Source organism: Brachyhypopomus gauderio, chromosome 18, assembly GCF_052324685.1.
Source record: "Brachyhypopomus gauderio isolate BG-103 chromosome 18, BGAUD_0.2, whole genome shotgun sequence".
Classification (NCBI taxonomy): Eukaryota; Metazoa; Chordata; class Actinopteri; order Gymnotiformes; family Hypopomidae; genus Brachyhypopomus; species Brachyhypopomus gauderio.
Window position 1 is genome coordinate 8,135,386 of NC_135228.1, and position 20,000 is coordinate 8,155,385.

The following is a 20,000-nucleotide window of genomic DNA, read 5'->3' on the forward strand; positions in this document are numbered from 1 at the left end:
GGAGCTCTGTCTGCCATGCCGTGAAGGTCACACCTCTCACACACTCTTCTCTCTCTCTCTCTCTCTCTCTGGTACAGAGGGGCCTGTGGGAGTGTGACAGCAATCCACAAATAGTTACTCTGCTCCTTACACATGACATCACTCTCTCCATTCTCAGAGGGAGATAGATAGATAGAGAGCGAGAGAGAGAGCGAGAGAGAGAGAGAGAGAGAGAGAGAGAGAAAAGAAAAAGAAGAAGAAGGGGCAGCACAAAATCTAATATTAGGTCTACTGTGATCACTTTTGATGTCACCGATCCCTGCTCAACATGATTTAAGTCATTGTAAATGCGAGCATAATTTATTCAAACGATGACTGCGCCTGTTTCTGCTAAGTTGATGCAGACTGCCATCTGGCGCTTATATGTGTCGCTACAAGCTGACGAAATAACGCGATATTTAGTGGTCTTGGTTATCGTGGTGGATTTAACTAAATTATACAAGAACGTAAACATAAAGCGAAAACATACAATTGCAAATAATCAGTTTTTTCAACGTATTGCGACCAATTTGACTTACGTTGTTTAAGATAAACGATTTAAAATAATTAGTTAATAACTAAAATCATTGAAATTAGCTATTTGTTGCGTGACAAAAGCACTGTTTTGAAAAAAAAAAAAAGATTAAGATCCATGGCGAAATGTACACAGCTAAGAAAATCTTTGATAACTGCAAACTGCGGCCAAGTGTTGGCGTTTCTCTAACATGACTTGTGTGTCCTACAGGAGCTTCCGTAGCTTAGTCACATGAACGCATGAAGATTGTTGTGATGGGGAACTTACAGAAACATGTAACCTAGACTGTAGCTCAGACTATCCTCTGTATACATGCAGTTCTGCTCACTGGACGACCGTGGTGGGAATTTGGGCTGAATTGATCCATTTTGCAGCGGTTACGTTGGACTTGGCGCCGTTTTCACGTCTAATTTGAGAACCGTGTAGGTAAAAACCACAGTCATGCTGCGATGGATCCTCGGCGGACGCGGGTCTCAAGGCGGGTTCGAGGTGAGTACTAAACTGCTGGGTGCATTTCCCAACCAGGGAGCCTTTCGCTCCTCCTGGCTCCTCAAGCCAACAACATGCATCTGGGCAGCCCGGACTGATTGAAGCCTCCCCGCGGCTCTGATCCGTTTGTCCACCGTGTTCTGCAGAAGAGCGCGGCGCTGTGCATCGGCGAGGAACAGCCCAAGAACCGGTTCACGGAGTTGCAGGTGCTGAAAGGACATTTTGACATTGTTCGATTTCTGGTGCAGATTGATGACTTCAGGTGAGCAATCCTCTCTCTCTCTCTTGCTCTCTCTCTCTCTCTCTCTCTCTCTCTCTCTCTCTCTCTCTCTCTCTCTCTCTCTCTCTCTCACTCACACACTCACACACTCACACACACACACACACACACACACACACACACTGGCGCCTGCCCAGTCGAGCCTGTGATTGACGGGTAAAGCGCGAACTAGATCCTCTCCAAAAGCAAACTTACAGAGCGTGACAAGAGCTTAATCATCAGAGCCCGAGAGAGCTTCAGCGCCTGAGAGTGAGTGAGGGGAGAGAGAGAGAGAGAGAGAGAGAGAGAGAGAACGAACCGGGCGAGTAGCCTTTGTTCTTCAGATCTTTCACCTTTGCACTCCCCCTCTCTCAAAGATATAATAACCTTACAAAGTCTAGTTATAATGGTTTCTGTGTGTTTATTTGTCTGTGAGTGGTCTTGTTGTAATAGGAAGTTTGGTAGAAAGCAAACAGAACTGGATGCTACACTGACCTTCAATGTGTCATCAATTGTGTGTGTGTGTGTGTGTGTGGGCACGTGTATGCATGCGTTTTTAGTATTATTCTTTCAGGTGAGTATAAGACCTTCAGAATATGAATGGATGTAAAGTCAGGCCTACTAATCTATAATGGTTTTATTTTCTCAGGTTTGCGTCTGCGGGTGATGATGGGATGGTGCTGGTGTGGAATGTTGAGGTAGGAGTGTGTTTGTGTGTAGACAAACCCCTGGTGTCACCACACACCCCCCCAACACATCATCATATCACCACACATCCCCAACACACCCTGGTGTCACCACACACCCCCCCAACACATCATCATATCACCACACATCCCCAACACATCATCATATCACCACACACCCCCAACACATCATCATATCACCACACACCCCCATCACACCCTGGTGTCACCACACACCCCCAACACGTCATCATATCACCACACATCCCGACACACCCTGGTGTCACCACACACCCCCAACACATCATCATATCACCACACATCCCCAACACATCATCATATCACCTCACATCCCCAACACACCCTGGTGTCACCACACACCCCCAACACATCATCATATCACCACACATCCCCAACACATCATCATATCACCACACATCCCCAACACATCATCATATCACCACACATCCCCAACACATCATCATATCACCACACATCCCCAACACATCATCATATCACCACACATCCCCAACACATCATCATATCACCACACACCCCCAACACACCCTGGTGTCACCACACACCCCCAACACATCATCATATCACCACACATCCCCAACACATCATCATATCACCTCACATCCCCAACACACCCTGGTGTCACCACACACCCCCAACACATCATCATATCACCACACATCCCCAACACATCATCATATCACCACACATCCCCAACACATCATCATATCACCACACATCCCCAACACATCATCATATCACCACACGTCCCCCAACACATCATCATATCACCACACGTCCCCCAACACATCATCATATCACCACACGTCCCCCAACACATCATCATATCACCACACACCCCCAACACATCATCATATCACCACACGTCCCCAACACATCATCATATCACCACACATCCCCAACACATCATCATATCACCACACATCCCCAACACATCATCATATCACCACACACCCCCAACACACCCTGGTGTCACCACACACCCCCAACACATCATCATATCACCACACATCCCCAACACATCATCATATCACCCCACGTCCCCAACACATCATCATATCACCACACACCCCCAACACATCATCATATCACCACACATCCCCAACACATCATCATATCACCACACATCCCCAACACATCATCATATCACCACACATCCCCAACACACCCTGGTGTCACCACACACCCCCAACACATCATCATATCACCCCACGTCCCCCAACACACCCTGGTCTCACCCCACGCCCCCAACACACCCTGTTGAAATGAAATGTGCCATATTTTGTCAATTGTGAATTTTACACCCCAATCGAAATTTGTCCTCCGCTTTTAACCCATCTGTGCAGTTAGAACACACACACACTAGTGATTACTAGGGGGCTGTGGATCACACGTGCCCAGAGCGGTAGGCAGACCTAGCCCGGTGCCCGGGGAGCAGTTGGGGTTAGGTGCCTTGCTCAAGGGCATCTCAGTCATGGCCTCAGGTCTGGGAATCGAACCCACGACCCTCCGGTCACAAGACCAGTTCCCTACCACCAGGCCATGACTGCCCCTGTTGTCACCCCATGTCCCCCAACACACCCTGGTGGCATATGTCTTAAATGTAAATGTGTAAGCAGGCATGTCAGATTAGAGAGACTGTAACAACTTACACAGTGTGAGGCCCATTCAGAGCTCAGAGATCAGGCTGCTGCGTTGTGTGTTTTCATTGTTCATAATGTGTGTGTGTGTGTGTGTGTGTGTGTGTTTCAGACCGGAGAGCGGTTGGTGGAGTTACGAGGTCACACTCAACAAATTACAGCTATGACAACATATGCCTTCATCAAGGGAGGAAGATCTCACTCAGCTATTATAACAGCATCGTCTGACCGCACACTGAGTGTATCCTCACACACACACACACACACACATCTCACACTGAGTGTATCCTTACACACACACACACCTCACACTGAGTGTATCCTTACACATACACACACACACACACACACACACACACACACACACACACACACACACACACACACACACACACACACACACACACACACACCTAACACTGAGTGTATCCTTACATATACACACACACCTCACACTGAGTGTTTCCTTACACACACACACACACACACACACACACACCTCACACTGAGTGTTTCCTTACACACACACACACACACACACCTCACAGAGTGTATCCTTAAACATACATACACACACCTCACAGAGTGTATCCTTAAACATACATACACACACCTCACAGAGTGTATCCTTAAACATACATACACACACCTCACACTGAGTGTATCCTTAAACATATATCTCACACTGAGTATTTCCTTACACACACACACACACACACACCTCACACTGAGTGTATCCTTACACATACACACACACACACACCTAACACTGAGTGTATCCTTACATATACACACACACCTCACACTGAGTGTTTCCTTACACACACACACACACACACACACACACACACACACACACACACACATACACACATCTCACAGAGTGTATCCTTAAACATATACCTCACACTGAGTGTATCCATACACATACACACACATCACACTTTTTGTGATGTTTAATATGTTGTCCTTAATACTGATGCAGTTGTGGGACCCAGATACTGGAAACAGACTGCAAACTGTGTCCGATCTACAGTCCTCTGTTAAGGTAACACTGCTGTTAAGTTGGTATTGAACTCCTTCATTAAAGTGTCACTGACTGATGTACATTCCTCCATTAACAGACAGACAGACAGATTCTCATTTGCGTACTGCATGTATGTGTCTTAGACCTTCCGGGTGGAATCTTTATTAAATGTATTTTTTTAATGTTTTTGTGATTATTTTGAACATGATTCGTTGAGCTGTTTGGATTTACTGTTCACTCAAACAAAGATGTTCAGCTACACTCTTATGATCATACTGTCTGATTTGCAGCACTGTCTGATTTTACCAGTTGTGAACAGTACAGTGTGCTCTGCAGGTGTAGCATCAGACCTGTAGGTGCACTGTCTGATCAGTAAGCGTCTGATAGGAATCTCTTGGCTCTCAGTTTTTCTTCTCTGCATAGGACTGCATTAATTTAAACACTGATTTCTCTTTCTCAAATGTGTGTTGGTGTTTGATCGTGTGTGTGTGGTAGTGTGTGGTAGTGCTGGACCATCTGGATGTGTGGCTCTCTGGTGCTAATGAGCTGTGTGTGTGGAACCGAGACTTTCAGCTGCAGTGTAAAACTGTGCATCACAGTGATGCAGGTACACACTCCACACACTACACACTCAACAGACTCCACACACTACACACTCTACACACTCCCAAAACAATGAAATGGGAAATTCTAAAGTCTGCAAGATTGAACTGATGTGTGTGTATGTTTGTGTGGGTGTGTGGGTGTGTGTGTGTGTGTGTGTGTATATGTAGGCATCACAGCAATGGTGAGCTTGTCCAAAAACTGCATTGCGGCTGCCATGGACAAAGAGATTGGTAAGTGGTGATAATGTTTGCATTCATATATTCTTATAGGAGATCTTAATCCACAAATAAATTCACAACTGTTACATCCAGCTCTCTCTGACCAGTCCTGACCAACACCAGTGGTATGGTTTGGTCACTTAGCCACTGGGTTAGGCACGCTAAGCCAACAGCTAATTACTAGATCACTCAGTCAAGTTGAACTACTAGAAGCATCCCGCCTGTTTTGAAAACGCAGGGCTGTTTGCATATGTGGTTGTACACAGGAGTGTAATATGACCTGGATTGTTGATTTAGTGATTTTTAAGTTAAACCTCTCGGAAGTGGAGACGACAATCCTGGCCATTCGCCACCTGGCTGACCATCAGGATACGATCCGATCACTAATCACCATCAATGGTGAGGCTGCCCTTCTGCCCACATGCACTCACACTTACAAAACTGGCCCACAGAGCCAAGATGTTCTTCTAGTGCATCTGATTCATCATCACACCATACAGAAGGAGGGTATGAGTTTGTGGCTTTACGTAAGGTGACTGTATCTTTATGGTGCAATAAGCTGATTGCTTAGGCATGTACAGTCCCTGACATAAGTTCTGTCGCTTATCCATGTTGTGGAAACAAAAGCTTATAACCTGACTTTAAATTCATCGATTGGTTTTAGAAATTACTCGTATGAAAGCTGAAACCCTCCCAAATGAGATTTAATTTACGAAAATAAATTTGCTTTACTGCAGAAATATTGATCATTAAATGAACACAGAAAGGTCAGATTTTGGCAAGACAAAAGTTTTGTCGTCTTGTCATATAATGCACCCAGTACTAGTTTACACCCTCAACTGTGCTCACTAATTGATTGGTTAATTAGTGTGTGTGTATAAAAAGAACTCCAGCACCCGAGACCTTCTCTTGCACTGCAAAACCAAAGAATTTTGACTGTATTCTTTGCTATTCCTGATGACTTCATCAATAAATTGTAAGAATCATTGTCGAACCTCATGGATGAGGTCCTTCAAGCTCGTGGAAGTCGCACAAAATATTAAATATGGCTGTAATAGCACCACGTCATTCACCAGTGTTGTGAAGCATATATTTGTATATAAAGTGAATTATTTGTTTGATTTTCACCTTACTTTCTGTGGGCGACAACTTTTGTCTTGCCAAAATCTGACCTTTCTGTGTTCATTAAATGATCAATTTTTCTGCAGTAAAGCAAATTTATTTTTGTAAATTAAATCTCATTTGGGAGGGTTTCAGCTTTCATATGAGTCATTTCTAAAACCAATCGATGAATTTAAAGTCAGGCTATAAGCTTTTGTTTCCACAACATGGATAAACTTGTGTCAGGGACTGTATGTACCCTGGGGTGACAGTGGTAGTGGCTGAAGTCTCTCCTTCCTGTTTCCTAGATGAGCTGTTTGCTAGTGGTTCTCACATTGGTGAGCTCATCCTCTGGGATGCCATTGATTGGACAATTCAGGCCTACGAGCATATTTTGTGGGAGGAGCCAACAGTGGATAGCCAATCGGAGATCAGAATGGGACAGCAAAGTGAGATGTCTATTCAGCACATGCACTCTGATGGAGAGGTGGGTCATTGAATGTGATGAGTTTGAGAAGCTCTAAACTGATTATGAGAAACTTAGTCTAATTATGAGAAACTCTGCTTTGTTTATTAAAAGCTCTAGTCTGTGAATGAGAAGCTCTAGTCTAGTCTAGTATTTGACCGTTTCATCGATTACATTTTTTTCATTGCATAGCCTATTAAACACACACCGCAGAACCTGCACTCTCCACAAAGATAACCTCCTCTGTATATTCGTGCTGAAATGTACAGTACTCTTCATCTTTTTTTCTTTTCATCGTCTTCTTCGTCAAAAGGCTTGCCCTGCAAAAATTAGCTATTAGTTCATGTGGGCTACTGCATTATCCAATAAAAGTAGAGTTCTTGTGCTGAACCCTCCCATACCCCGAAGGACAGCTGGGATTGGTTCTTGTGCTGAACCCTCCCATACCCCGAAGGACAGCTGGGATTGGTTCTTGTGCTGAACCCTCCCATACCTCGAAGGACAGCTGGGATTGGTTCTTGTGCTGAACCCTCCCATACCCCGAAGGACAGCTGGGATTGGTTCTTGTGCTGAACCCTCCCATACCCCGAAGGACAGCTGGGATTGGTTCTTGTGCTGAACCCTCCCATACCCCGAAGGACAGCTAGGATTGGTTCTTGTGCTGAACCCTCCCATACCCCGAAGGACAGCTGGGATTGGTTCTTGTGCTGAACCCTCCCATACCCCGAAGGACAGCTGGGATTGGTTCTTGTCCTGAACCCTCCCATACCCCGAAGGACAGCTGGGATTGGCTCCTGCCAGCTGCAACCCTGAACAAGTGCAGTAGAAAATAGATGTTTGGATTAAAATCCATAAGAATGTTTTATATTTTGAAATGTATTTTTTAACAATTTGATTTCTGTAATGTTTTTACTTTAAAATGTCAGCAGAATTATTCATTACTTTTCTTGTTAGGAAACCTGGTCAGCTAAGATTTATCTGAGAGTCATCAAAAGAGCTACATTTAGCTCGGAAGCCATAGGTTCCCCACTCCTGCTCTAGACTGTGTATGGGAAGCTCTGGTCTCTTTGAGAAGCTCTTGTCTGAATATAAGAAGCTCTAGTCCAGGGGTGCTCATTACGTCGATCGCGATCGACCGGTCGATCGCGAAGGAAGTGTCGGTCGATCGCGAAGGAATGTGCGTAGATCGCGTCACATAAAATAGTAGTAGATGAATCGCACATCTGCTCTGACGGTTGTATTTTGATTGACACTCACGGTAGCCAATCTGCAATCCACTCAACAAATTACGTTCGCCACACACCCCCCCCCCCCCCCCCCCCCCCCCGCTCAACAAATTACGTTCGCCACCCCCCCCCCCGCTCAACAAATTACGTTCGCCGCCACCCCGGTAGATCTTTCTGACTTGGTCATCTTATAAGTAGCTCGCAAGCTGAAAACTGTGAGCACCCCTGCTCTAGTCTGTTTGAGAAGATCTAGTTTGATTATGAGAAGATCTAGTATCTTTGTGAGAAGCTCTAGTCTGAGTATAAGAAGCTCTAGTCTATGAGAAACTAGTCTGTTTATGAAAAGCTCTAGACTCTGTGAGAATCTCTAGTCTCTTTGTGAGATACTCTAGTGTGAGTATAAGGCACTCTAGTCTATGAGAAACTAGTCTGTTTATGAAAAGCTCTAGACTCTTTGTGAGAATCTCTAGTCTCTTTGTGAGATACTCTAGTGTGAGTATAAGGCGCTGTAGTCTTTATGAGAAGCTCTAGTTGAGGATAAGAAGCTCTTGTCTCTTTGTGAGAAGCTCTAGTCTGTGGTCCCTCCCCTCCAGCAGTTTATAGCTTCAGGATCATCGTGTCTATAGATGAAAAGTGTTTTAATTTAAAATCATCTTGGGAATAAATGATTTTTGACATTCTCTGTTGCCCCCTCACCCCACCCCTCTCTCAGCTTCTCACCGCAGCAGTCGGTAGTGGTTTGTATGTGTATCACACAGTGAAGAAGAGTATTGTGGCCTACAGGAAGGTTGCCCATGACTCCGACATTCTGCATACGATGTTGCTGGACAATGGGTATGCGTGTGAGAGTGTGTGTGTGTGTGTGAGCATATTGTTTCATTTCTTATAAAATACAATAGTCTTATAACCATGACAAATGAGAGAAATGAGTCTGCATTGTCTCTGCTTTTGAAGACCAACACAGTCTGTAGTAGCTCTACTTATGTACAGTTGTGATCAAATTTATTCAACCCCCAATGCTGCGAAGGGTTTTATGGAATTCAGTGCACATTTGTAATTGTGTTCATAATGAAATCTTACAAGGACTTGTTAAAGAACTAAATGCAACTAAGATAGCATCAATTTTTTTTGTCATAAAGTATTAAATGGCCTTTTTGTGATTTCTTCATTGACACAATTATTCAACCCCTTTACGACTACCACTCCTAAGAACAGAGGTTCATTCCAGTGTTTTCCACCAGGTATTGAAAACATCTGTGGATGTCAACGAGCAGCAATCAAGCATGATAAGCACCAATTAGGCAGATTTAAAAGGACTGTGATACTCAGCTCCTTCTAGACATCTACTGGTGTGTTTCCAAGCATGGTGAAGGCAAGAGAATGGTCCCAGAAGACAAGAGAAGAGGTTATTGCTCTTCACAAGAATGGCAATGGATATAAAAAGATTGCGAAGTTGTTAAATATTCCAAGAGACACTATCGGAAGTATCATTCGCAAGTTCAAGTTAAAGGGCACAGTGGAAACGTTACCTGGTCGTGGCAGAAAGAAGATCCTGACCGCGACTGCTGTGCGCTACCTGAAGCGTAATGTGGAGAAAAATCCCCGCGTGACTGCTAAGGAACTGAAAAAAGACCTGTCAGATGTGGGCACTGAAGTTTCAGCTCAGACAATAAGGCGCGCACTGCATAACGAAGACCTCCATGCCAGAACGCCCAGACGCACCCCCTTGCTGACTCCAAAGAACAAGAAAAGTCGACTGCAGTATGCCAAAAGTCATGTGGACAAGCCACAAAGGTTTTGGAACAGTGTACTGTGGTCAGATGAAACTAAATTAGAACTGTTTGGGACAATGGACCAGCGCTATGTTTGGAGAAGGAAGAACCAGGCTTATGAACAAAAGAACACCTTGCCTACTGTGAAGCATGGCGGGGGGTCAATTATGCTTTGGGGCTGTTTTGCTTCTAATGGTACAGGAAAGCTTCAACGTGTGCAGGGTACCATGAATTCCCTTCAGTACCAGGAGATCTTGGAGGAAAATGTGATGGAGTCAGTCACAAACCTGCGGCTTGGGAGACGTTGGACCTTCCAACAGGACAATGAACCGAAGCACACATCCAAGTCCACTAGAGCATGGTTGAACATGAAAGGCTGGAACATTCTAGAGTGGCCATCGCAATCACCAGACTTAAATCCAATTGAGAACCTCTGGTGGGACCTAAAGAAGGCAGTTGCAGTGCGCAAGCCTAAGAATGTGACTGAACTGGAGGCTTTTGCCCATGAAGAATGGGCTAAGATACCCATAGGTCGCTGCAAGACACTTGTGTCAAGCTATGCTTCACGCTTGAAAGCTGTCATAACTGGAAAAGGATGTTGTACTAAGTACTAAAAAATAATGTCACTAGGGGGTTGAATAAAACTGATAATGATGTGAGCACAGTAAAGACATTTGTGGTTATTCCATCATAAATATTATGTTATGTTTGTCTAATTTATAAGTGCCTCTTTGATATAATTGTAAATAAGATGACTGAAATGATCAAAATCAATGTCAAACTGGCCAAAACACTTTATTTCAGTGGGGGTTGAATAAATTTGATCACAACTGTAGATGTTTGTACATTTGTAGATGTATGTAGAGTCTGCAGTACTTTAGTTTTAAATAAAATTGTATCAATTAAATAAATATTTATAGATCATCCAAAAACTAAATACCATTTTGAAAACAATTGGCAATGGCCAGATGATTTTAATCATCGTGTGAGATGATTAACATGTGAGATTTGAGATGTGCTTGAGTAATATGTGTGCATCTTCCCTTGAAGGCGGGTCATGTCATGTTCTGAAGATGGCAGTATTAGGATCTGGGAGCTGCAGGACCTCCCTCTAGCTGCCGAGCCCGCCTCCTCAGGTGAACAGGACACGCCCCTTTCTTCCCGTTAGGTTTTCCCTTTAAGATTGATACAGTGTGTTGGCTTTCAACTCTCTTTCATCTCACATCCATCACTTCCCAACAGCCTGAGAATGACTGTCCTGTGTTAACTATTACACTCTAGAGTTACAGAAAACTGCCCTCTTTACCCAGCATTTTAAGCAAAAATACCAAAAAGTCTATACAAACTAGGTATTTACTTATTCGTTAGAGTAAGTCAGAGTAGCTGACGTAAAACTGGTGCATCTTAGTGGGTTGTGATGAAGACGGATCCATTTTTTCTGTTCTGCTGACAGAGAATTTCTTGTTGCACACAGCCAACATGTTCTAAACTCGCTTGACCACTCGGAGGATGTCACATGTCCTTCCTCTACAGTACAGCTGTAATACACTGACGGGATACTTCTCTCTCTCTCTCGCTCTCTCTCTCTCTCTCTCTCTTCCCTCTCTGCTCTCTTCCACCACCCCCAGGTTTTTTTGGAATGTTTGGCACTTTCGGGAGATCTGGGAAGCAGGCTGGTGCTCCCACAAAGAAGCTTCTGGAAGTTTCCGGACTCCGTTCCTTGGAGCTTATCGGTGATCTGATTGGTCACTCTGGAGCAGTGCAGGTATGGAATTCCTAAAGCGGGCTCCGTTTGTTTAAACTGTTTATTGTACTAACTGTCTGGCCTCCGGTTTTGCGCCACAGATGTTTGTGAACTTCGGGGTGAAGGGGCTGGTCACCTGCTCAGCGGATCACCTGCTAATCGTGTGGAAGGACGGCGAGAGGGAGTCACAGCTGCGCAGCTTGGCTCTCTTCCAAAAGCTGGAGCAGAGCGGCGGTCTGTGAGGCCCCGCCCCTAGGCCCTCAGGCCCCGCCCATCTCACCTGCCCTCCCGGAACACCCAACACACCCGTCTGCCTCCTGGAGGGACAAGTAAGCATGAAGCCAGTTTCCAAAGTGCAGCACAGCACAAAGAACAGTTTTATTAAAAAAACAAACAAAAAAACAACAACAAAATAAAACCCTCCAATAACACTCCTCCAGAGTGGCAAACATGTGTCCTAGAAACCACAGTGTAAAATTGCCACGTGGCTCTCTTGAATCTCCTCAGTTGTCCATTGGTCATGGATATGGCCTCTCATTCTTCCTGTGGGAACTTGGTTTAGGTCTCCGCTTCACCACAGGTCTTTTATACCAAATGTCTTTGGTTTGTGCTGCCTGATATGGACCAGGGTCAGTACTGTTACTCAGAGACGGTCCAGGGTCAGTGTTACTTTGTAATGGTACTGAGACTGTGACACTTGTGAATTCAGGGTCACTCCTGTCTTCCATATGATCAGTGTTTATCCATCCATAACACTCAAATTGATTACGAAAGTCCAGTATTTTCATATTGCAAAATCGAAGGTGTGGTATGTGTTCTTAAGCATGATTGAAAAATCATATTTCATATGTTTTAATTTCTAGTTTAAGTGGAAGCATGTATATAATGTATACTTGTGTGCTCAAGTGAATTATTGATGTCTGTATAAATTGATTGAGACTGTGAAATGGATACTAATAATTAATGTATAGATATTTGCACTTTTCCCAGATTTTTAAAATGTGATATTTACATGCACATTTACAACTTAGTATTTTCTTGAATGTAAAATTTATTTTAAGCTTTCCTTTTTATTACCAGACTGCCATTAAAGCTTGTTTTGGGAGAACATTTACTGTGCATATTTATTTTAATGCATTTCACAAGTACAATGTTTCTGTGTTTTTAAAATTTGGACTTTAAACAACAGACCCAGACAGAAAGGAAACAACCTCAGTAGAACAGCAACATATTGTTTTTATACACAACAAACCATTAAATCCTTCAAAAAACCAAAAAAAACAAAACAAAAAAGCAAGCTATAGCTAATGTCCTCAACCTCATTCATGCCCTCAGTGTGTTCATGTCATTAACATGTATGTGGAGTTATGATTGCTCCGTCAGTGCCACCAAACGTGAAGACCGTATAACAACGCCGCGCCTGGGACACGCACAACTCCCACTTTCGATTCTATTAACAAAACAAGACGTTTGAGCAGGAACACGGACTTCATACCAGGAAGAGCTGTTATCCAAAACAATGCTCTGAACTCGACAAAGATAAAGCGCCCTCTGCTGGTGAGGTTGGCCCCTGACAGATTGCCTCACAGTAAATTCATTTAGAATTATACTGTCTGCTTATTTATATTACAGTACCATCACACCCATTCTGCCCAACACAACAGTAATAATAATAGTAGCAGTAATAATAAACATATTGAACAGTCACCGAGATGCAACAGTCTGAACCAGAACCATAAAAGGAAACAAGTAACCATGGTAACATTCTCAGGACCCCTCTAGTACACTTCTAGAGGGTTGCAGAGAATACAGGAGTATTTAAGGCTATGAAACACAGACATCATATACGTTACTGTTCCTTGTACACACACACACGAGGATGAGAGTGATGAGGTAAACTGCTGAATGGTGGTGGTGGTGTGTGTGAGAAAGATCTGAACCACAGTCAGAGAGCCTAAGGCAAGTTTGTATGCATGGTGAGACCCAATCTCACACACACACACACACACACACACACACACACACACACACACGACTGGGGAGTACTGAACTGAAGTCTCCTGCATTCCTCCTACCCACGAAAAACATCTGCACAAATGATTTTCAAGGGAAACAAAATTCACCGTGATCCAACTCTGTTGTTTAAATGACTTTGTTCTCTTGAGCTTGTGTTCGGTTCTAGAGTGAATAAAACTAGACTATGATTGTGAGCTTGCCCTGCAGCACCTGCAGAGCTAAGATGAGTCTAGATGAGTGAGGTGTAGGTGGGAGACTGAGGGGTTCTAGCAGTAGGGAATCTGCACGCTAAGGCACCTCAAAGACCATTTAATGAACCTGCTTTAATAATTAGACCTACTGTGCTGTCAGGCAACCGTTCAAATCACCCTGAAATCTCGCAACAGTGATACTTTCACACATGGAAGTCTGCTAACAGTTCTGGATATTGAACACTAGGGGGAGATACGTGAACGGCTCATCTTTCTTATCCAGCATTCATACTAGTGGAGTTCTCTCTGAGCTCTTCATATAGCACATACAGTTTTGCTCATTTGTGCGCCCGTTGCATTAGCTATTTGAAGGAAGTCAGGTACAGAAAGGCCTTTAGAGAAAACTTGGTTCACACTGCAGTGGGTCTCAGTGCCAGTCTTTGAACCCCTACGTTCCGTATATTTATCTCCTTTTACTTGATTCAGTTCATCAACTGTCAAGCCCTTAGTGAGATGAATCGAGTTAGACTGTACTGCCAATTTTGAAATCATTGATTTTCTGATGTCGTGACAATGAACTCATTTGCATACTTCTGCATATTCCAGCCCGCAGCGTCTTGGGTCCACCCACTTCCACTGCAGACCTCACAGGTGCAAATCAGAACTGAGCACGTTTATCTTACATTCGTCTTAAAGGCACAGTTACAGAAACAGCCTGCTCAGTTCTAAGGCTTAAAAATAAGTTGGTTAAAAAAGTTGGATAAAAAATTAATTCTTTTTTATAATGATATTAATTATTTTAATAATAATAATTTTAAATAATAATTTATTCGAATTTTAATGAATGACTTTTTTAAAGAAAATAAAACAACAAACATTGTAAGCAGGTATCAAAGAAAGAAATAAATGAAAAATGTGGGACATGGGCCCTTTAAACAGTCCTGTTAATTACTAGGTATGTGGAGTCCTGTTAATAAGAGGGATGGGGAATCCTGTTAATACAGGATGAATGAAGTATGCTTGCCTTCACAACCTTCCAGTGAAGCCTGTAGCGTGGGGTACAAACTCTGGTATTAAAAACATTTTGTAACAAATCATAGCGATTCTGGCTTTACCTGAAGGCCTGTATCTGTTTTCATTTGGTCTACAGAATGTCTCATGTTCAGTTTATCTCCATTTCATTCAGACCACAAAGTCAAAATCATTGAGAAAAGGCCAAACTCTTGCTCTAATGTGGTGCTGTTTCTTTTTCTGTCACATGAACTACAAGGTTGAAAGGTTTATTCTTGCTCATTGATCGTGGCTCTTGTTGAGGAGGTTCTTGGGTCAAATCTCAGCCAGGTTTCCAGGCGGTGATGGTGAGAGGTGGTGGTGAGAGGTGGTGGTGAGAGGTGATGGTGAGAGGTGATGGTGAGAGGTGGTGGTGGGAGGTGATGGTGAGAGGTGATGGTGAGAGGTGATGGTGAGAGGTGGTGGTGAGAGGTGATGGTGAGAGGTGATGGTGAGAGGTGGTGGTGAGAGGTGATGGTGAGAGGTGGTGGTGAGAGGTGATGGTGAGAGGTGATGGTGAGAGGTGATGGTGAGAGGTGATGGTGAGAGGTGGTGGTGGGAGGTGGTGGTGAGAGGTGGTGGTGAGAGGTGATGGTGAGAGGTGATGGTGAGAGGTGATGGTGAGAGGTGATGGTGAGAGGTGGTGGTGAGAGGTGATGGTGAGAGGTGATGGTGAGAGGTGATGGTGAGAGGTGATGGTGAGAGGTGATGGTGAGAGGTGATGGTGAGAGGTGATGGTGGGAGGTGATGGTGAGAGGTGATGGTGAGAGGTGATGGTGAGAGGTGATGGTGAGAGGTGATGGTGAGAGGTGATGGTGAGAGGTGATGGTGGGAGGTGATGGTGAGAGGTGATGGTGAGAGGTGATGGTGGGAGGTGATGGTGAGAGGTGATGGTGAGAGGTGATGGTGAGAGGTGATGGTGAGAGGTGATGGTGAGAGGTGATGGTGAGAGGTGGTGGTGAGAGGTGATGGTGAGAGGTGGTGGTGGGAGGTCTTGTGTGGTGTGTGGAAAGGAAAGAACCACAGCCGAGTTCTCCATGGACACAAGGGGCTGGGAAACTTTGGGAAAAGTGTTCACCCTCCTTCCCCTTTTAGGACGTCCCGATTTAGTCACAGAGCTCATGGAGGTCCAGCTCTGAGGTGGAAACAGTCTCACAATATCTCGCCTCTCTAGTTTTTTGTGGCAAGATAGCCACTGACACAGCTAAACTGATCAATTTCCTTTCGTTTACCTTATGGTGGTGCCGTGTACATTTTTAGGAGTCAAAGCCACCAACCACATCTAAACCATGTGTCTGTCCATGGCTCTGTGGCTGAGTCAAGTCATGAGTCATAGTCAAGTCATAGACGAGTCATGAGTCATAGTCAAGTCACAGACGAGTCATGAGTCATAGTCAAGTCATAGACGAGCCATGAGTCATAGTCAAGTCACAGACGAGCCATGAGTCCTAGTCAAGTCACAGACGAGTCATGAGTCATAGTCAAGTCACAGACGAGTCATGAGTCCTAGTCAAGTCACAGACGAGTCATGAGTCATAGTCAAGTCAAAGATGAGTCACGAGTCATAGTCAAGTCATAGACGAGTCACGAGTCATAGTCAAGTCACAGACGAGTCATGAGTCATAGTCAAGTCAAAGATGAGTCACGAGTCATAGTCAAGTCATAGGCAAGTCATGAGTCATAGTCAAGTCATAGACGAGTCATGAGCCATACTGAGAGCTCTTTGGGATTGGACTTCAGCAGTTTGAATTAACAGGGGCCATATCCACCAACCAGGTGAATTCATAAACATCCATTCATGTCCACATATGCCTGTCACTGGCTTATGTATGGAAACAACCTTATGAATGAAATTGACCACAGGTGTATCTCTACCAATTTAAAACTGATAGTACTTGGCTTCCTTCTCTGTTCTGAAGAGGCAGTGATTCACAACCTTTGGAAGATCACACCAGTTCTGAATTCTATACAGGTATCCAAGTGTTCAGTGAAACACACCATCTGTGCAATGTTTATGCTGATTTCTGTCAGGCACGTGCACATGTTTTTTTTTTAATCGTGGTAATAAACAGAAGGAGCTGGAGACGAGAGGAAGGAAACGGACCCGTGTTTGGGTTTGCAGAGTGTCATCCTCATCTTTCTGGATCACCCTCTGCCACAGATATTTTTAAATGTTCACTAGAGTACACTTGGGAACGATGCTCTCTACTGTAATACAAAATACGCTCATCTAAGACCGCAAACCTCTAGGAGAGCAAATCCTCCCGTCCTCATAAAACCACCTGCAAACTTTATTTTTGTATCCCCTGCTCTACATTCAACACATCAGGTAACTTTATGGCAGCTGTCGCAGCCCTTCAGGAGCTGAAACAGGTGTGTGAAGAACATCTGAGACGTACAGAGAACGCACGTCCTGCACCTGAGAACCTTCAATGTACAATATCTATGGCAAGATGCGTTGAGGCCATGGGAGGTTATTCTAAAAGATCAACATTGTTATGGAGGAACCATGTCTGCCTTTATGGCTTACTGGGGGAACCTAGCAGGGGCCATTGGGGGGGGGGGGGTGTCTTCCTTCACCATATCCTCACAAGGCTAGAACGTAATGAAGTTCTGGCATCTTCTTAAAGAGTCACAGGGTCTCACAGTGTTTCTGGATCACATGTCAGTGTGGAGTAGGGTTGCAGCGGTAACCGGTTTCACGGTATACCACGGTGTTAAAATGCACGGTTATCATACCGTGTGCGTTTGCTTATTACCGGTAAAAAGCAAGCCAGCGGAGAAACTGACCCGCGCATGCGCAACTCCGCTCCGGTTCAGCTACTCAGCACAGCGGTGAGAATGGCAGAACGTGTATCAGACTTAACAAATTTTTTAACAAAAAAAAAAGCTAAACTAATGTCAGCGGCAAAAATAACGTAATCGCGGTGGCTCCGCCCGTGCGCGAGGGTCTCACGCGCTGTCGATTAGCGAGGTCGTGCACCTCTCGAATTTTGTAACTTTGCGTGCGCCGCGCCTCAGCGCAATGAACAAAGTCATATTTGCAGGGTTCATACACCTTTATAAGGTGGAATTAAAGCACCTGTACGTCATTTTAAAGGTCCGTTTCAATATTTCCCAGCACCTTAAACTTAATAAAGTTACATATTTATACATATACTCGAAATAATTCGCTTTTTCATCACATTATTTAATGGTTGTTTATTTTCAAAACGCCCAATCTTAACGTCTTCACGTTCTCTCCACGTTTCTCTTCACGTTTAGTCCTGGAATTACAAGAGGCTCGTATTTGTTAACGTAATACAAAAGAACTGTGCGGAGTCGCGCGCTACGGTCACTAGTGAAAGTATAATTCTAGCTTTTTAAGGTCCTTGCTTTCATTGGATGTGAAAGACGCCATTAATTGACATGCGTTCATTTTCAAATTCTAACGTGCCTGTTTTTCATATGTTAAAACCAGACTCGGTGTGAAAGCCTTAAAATAGAAATCTCTATTGTGATGATGTCAGAAATAAATCCTCTCTTTCTGCAGTATCTGGTTATATTCCAACTTGGCAGTAAAACGGACGTTTACAACAGTTGTTGATCAGACACTGACCCAGGCTGAGTTTGTCAGATATTAAATAATTTAAACTTAAATAATTGTAATGAAATCCATGATTTAGGTTTCTCTAATTTTGCAGTATTTATATAAACATGTTTACAGCTTATTTTTTTAAAGGAGACATTTTGTATACAATAGTTGCAGGTTTCTACAATAAATAGTTAATTGAACAAAAAAAACTTGTTGTAATTTCTTTAAGGGTCAGTGTATCTTTTAATAATATACAAACTAACTGTGATACCGTGATAACCGTGATACCGCGGTATTTTCTGAGACGGTTATCATACCGTGAAAATCTCATACCGTTGCAACCCTAGTGTGGAGAACCAGAGAATGAATCAAGGAGGACACAGAACAACTGGTACATTGAGAAAAACAACAAAATGTACATTTCAAAATGACATCACACACATGCAGACGCCACTACAGAAGCACATCAGAAATGCTCAGGCTGTTAAAATTCTATCGATCAGTATCTCTGTTTTGATCACACAGACACACACTCCGTCTCTCTGGGGTCTGGATAATGACAGTGATCAGTTCTTTGTTTGCCGTTGTGTTAATGAGACACTGTTTAAAATGGAATCCCACAGCTTTAATGGATATTCGTAAAACAAACCACTGATGGAGAGACTGAGGTTCAGAGCAAAAAAATAAATACAATCTAACCTCTCTCTTTCTCTCTCTCTCTTTCACACACACACACACACACACACACACACACACACACACACACACACACACACACACACACACACACACACACACAAACACACACACAAACACACACCAGTAAGCTTCACTCAATACAGTAAGTGTCATAAATACAGTTTTCTGGAAAGTGCTCAGAAATCTACAGTAATCTTTGATATTTCTATTATTATTTCTACACGTTTCTGGAGCCCTGTTGGGGAATAAGAGAGGCAGAGAGAAAGAGAGAGGGAGATAGAGAGAGCGCGTGCAAAATGAGTAGTTATCATATTGAAACTTCCAGAAGCGTCCCAGACAGAACACAACCGCTGCGTACTGAAGACAATGTCCACACAGCCGTGGAGAAAATCCGAGCGCCTTTCTTTCCATACACATGTCAACGTTTTAGGCCTGAGTTTTTAGGCCTTCCACAGGTGAGTGGCTTGTGGGCGGGGCTCAACGACATCCATGCTCCACCCATAAAAGGTGCGCCGCTGCCACTGTCAACAAAATGGGCCACACTGGGGGCCCTTCGGCTCCATAAAAACCCTCTGCAAGTTATGACATTACTCTGTATGATCTCTTAAAGCGATTTGAAGGCAGTCCGGGTTGAGGGGGGGGGG

At 43.9% G+C, this 20,000-nt stretch overlaps 2 protein-coding genes across 4 annotated transcripts in view; one reads left to right on the forward strand and one right to left on the reverse strand.

The window, feature by feature from the left end:
- Positions 1-747: 747 nt before the first annotated feature.
- wdr41 (WD repeat domain 41) lies at positions 748-12,929 on the forward strand. 2 transcript variants are annotated; one of them, XM_076979332.1, is made up of 13 exons: positions 748-1,042; positions 1,189-1,304; positions 1,951-1,999; positions 3,779-3,949; positions 4,652-4,714; positions 5,189-5,300; positions 5,467-5,529; positions 5,815-5,916; positions 6,927-7,105; positions 9,023-9,144; positions 11,133-11,218; positions 11,711-11,847; positions 11,928-12,929. In XM_076979332.1, the coding sequence occupies exons 1-13, from the start codon at positions 995-997 to the stop codon at positions 12,066-12,068; spliced, it is 1,389 nt and encodes a 462-aa protein (XP_076835447.1). In that variant the 5' UTR covers positions 748-994; the 3' UTR covers positions 12,069-12,929. The 2 variants fall into 2 exon arrangements, with proteins under 2 accessions (XP_076835447.1, XP_076835448.1); XM_076979333.1 differs by having other exon boundaries at positions 752-1,042; positions 3,779-3,907.
- Positions 12,930-12,936: 7 nt separating this feature from the next.
- pde8b (phosphodiesterase 8B) overlaps positions 12,937-20,000 on the reverse strand; it is a 70,233-nt gene continuing 63,169 nt past the window's right edge. For both annotated transcript variants that reach the window (XM_076979331.1, XM_076979330.1), the window contains exon 22: positions 12,937-20,000. This exon is cut by the window's right edge and continues 972 nt beyond it. The gene's annotated coding sequence lies outside the window, so the exon portion shown is untranslated.

What these genes read in the sequence shown, in the direction of transcription:
- wdr41 (XM_076979332.1), top strand. Translation starts at nt 995, where the DNA reads ATGCTGCGATGGATCCTCGGCGGACGCGGGTCTCAAGGCGGGTTCGAG. An exon ending in TGCTGGTGTGGAATGTTGAG is followed by an intron (nt 2,000 to 3,778) that starts GTAGGAGTGTGT and finishes TGTGTGTTTCAG; the next exon opens with ACCGGAGAGCGGTTGGTGGA. An exon ending in ATCACTAATCACCATCAATG is followed by an intron (nt 5,917 to 6,926) that starts GTGAGGCTGCCC and finishes CCTGTTTCCTAG; the next exon opens with ATGAGCTGTTTGCTAGTGGT.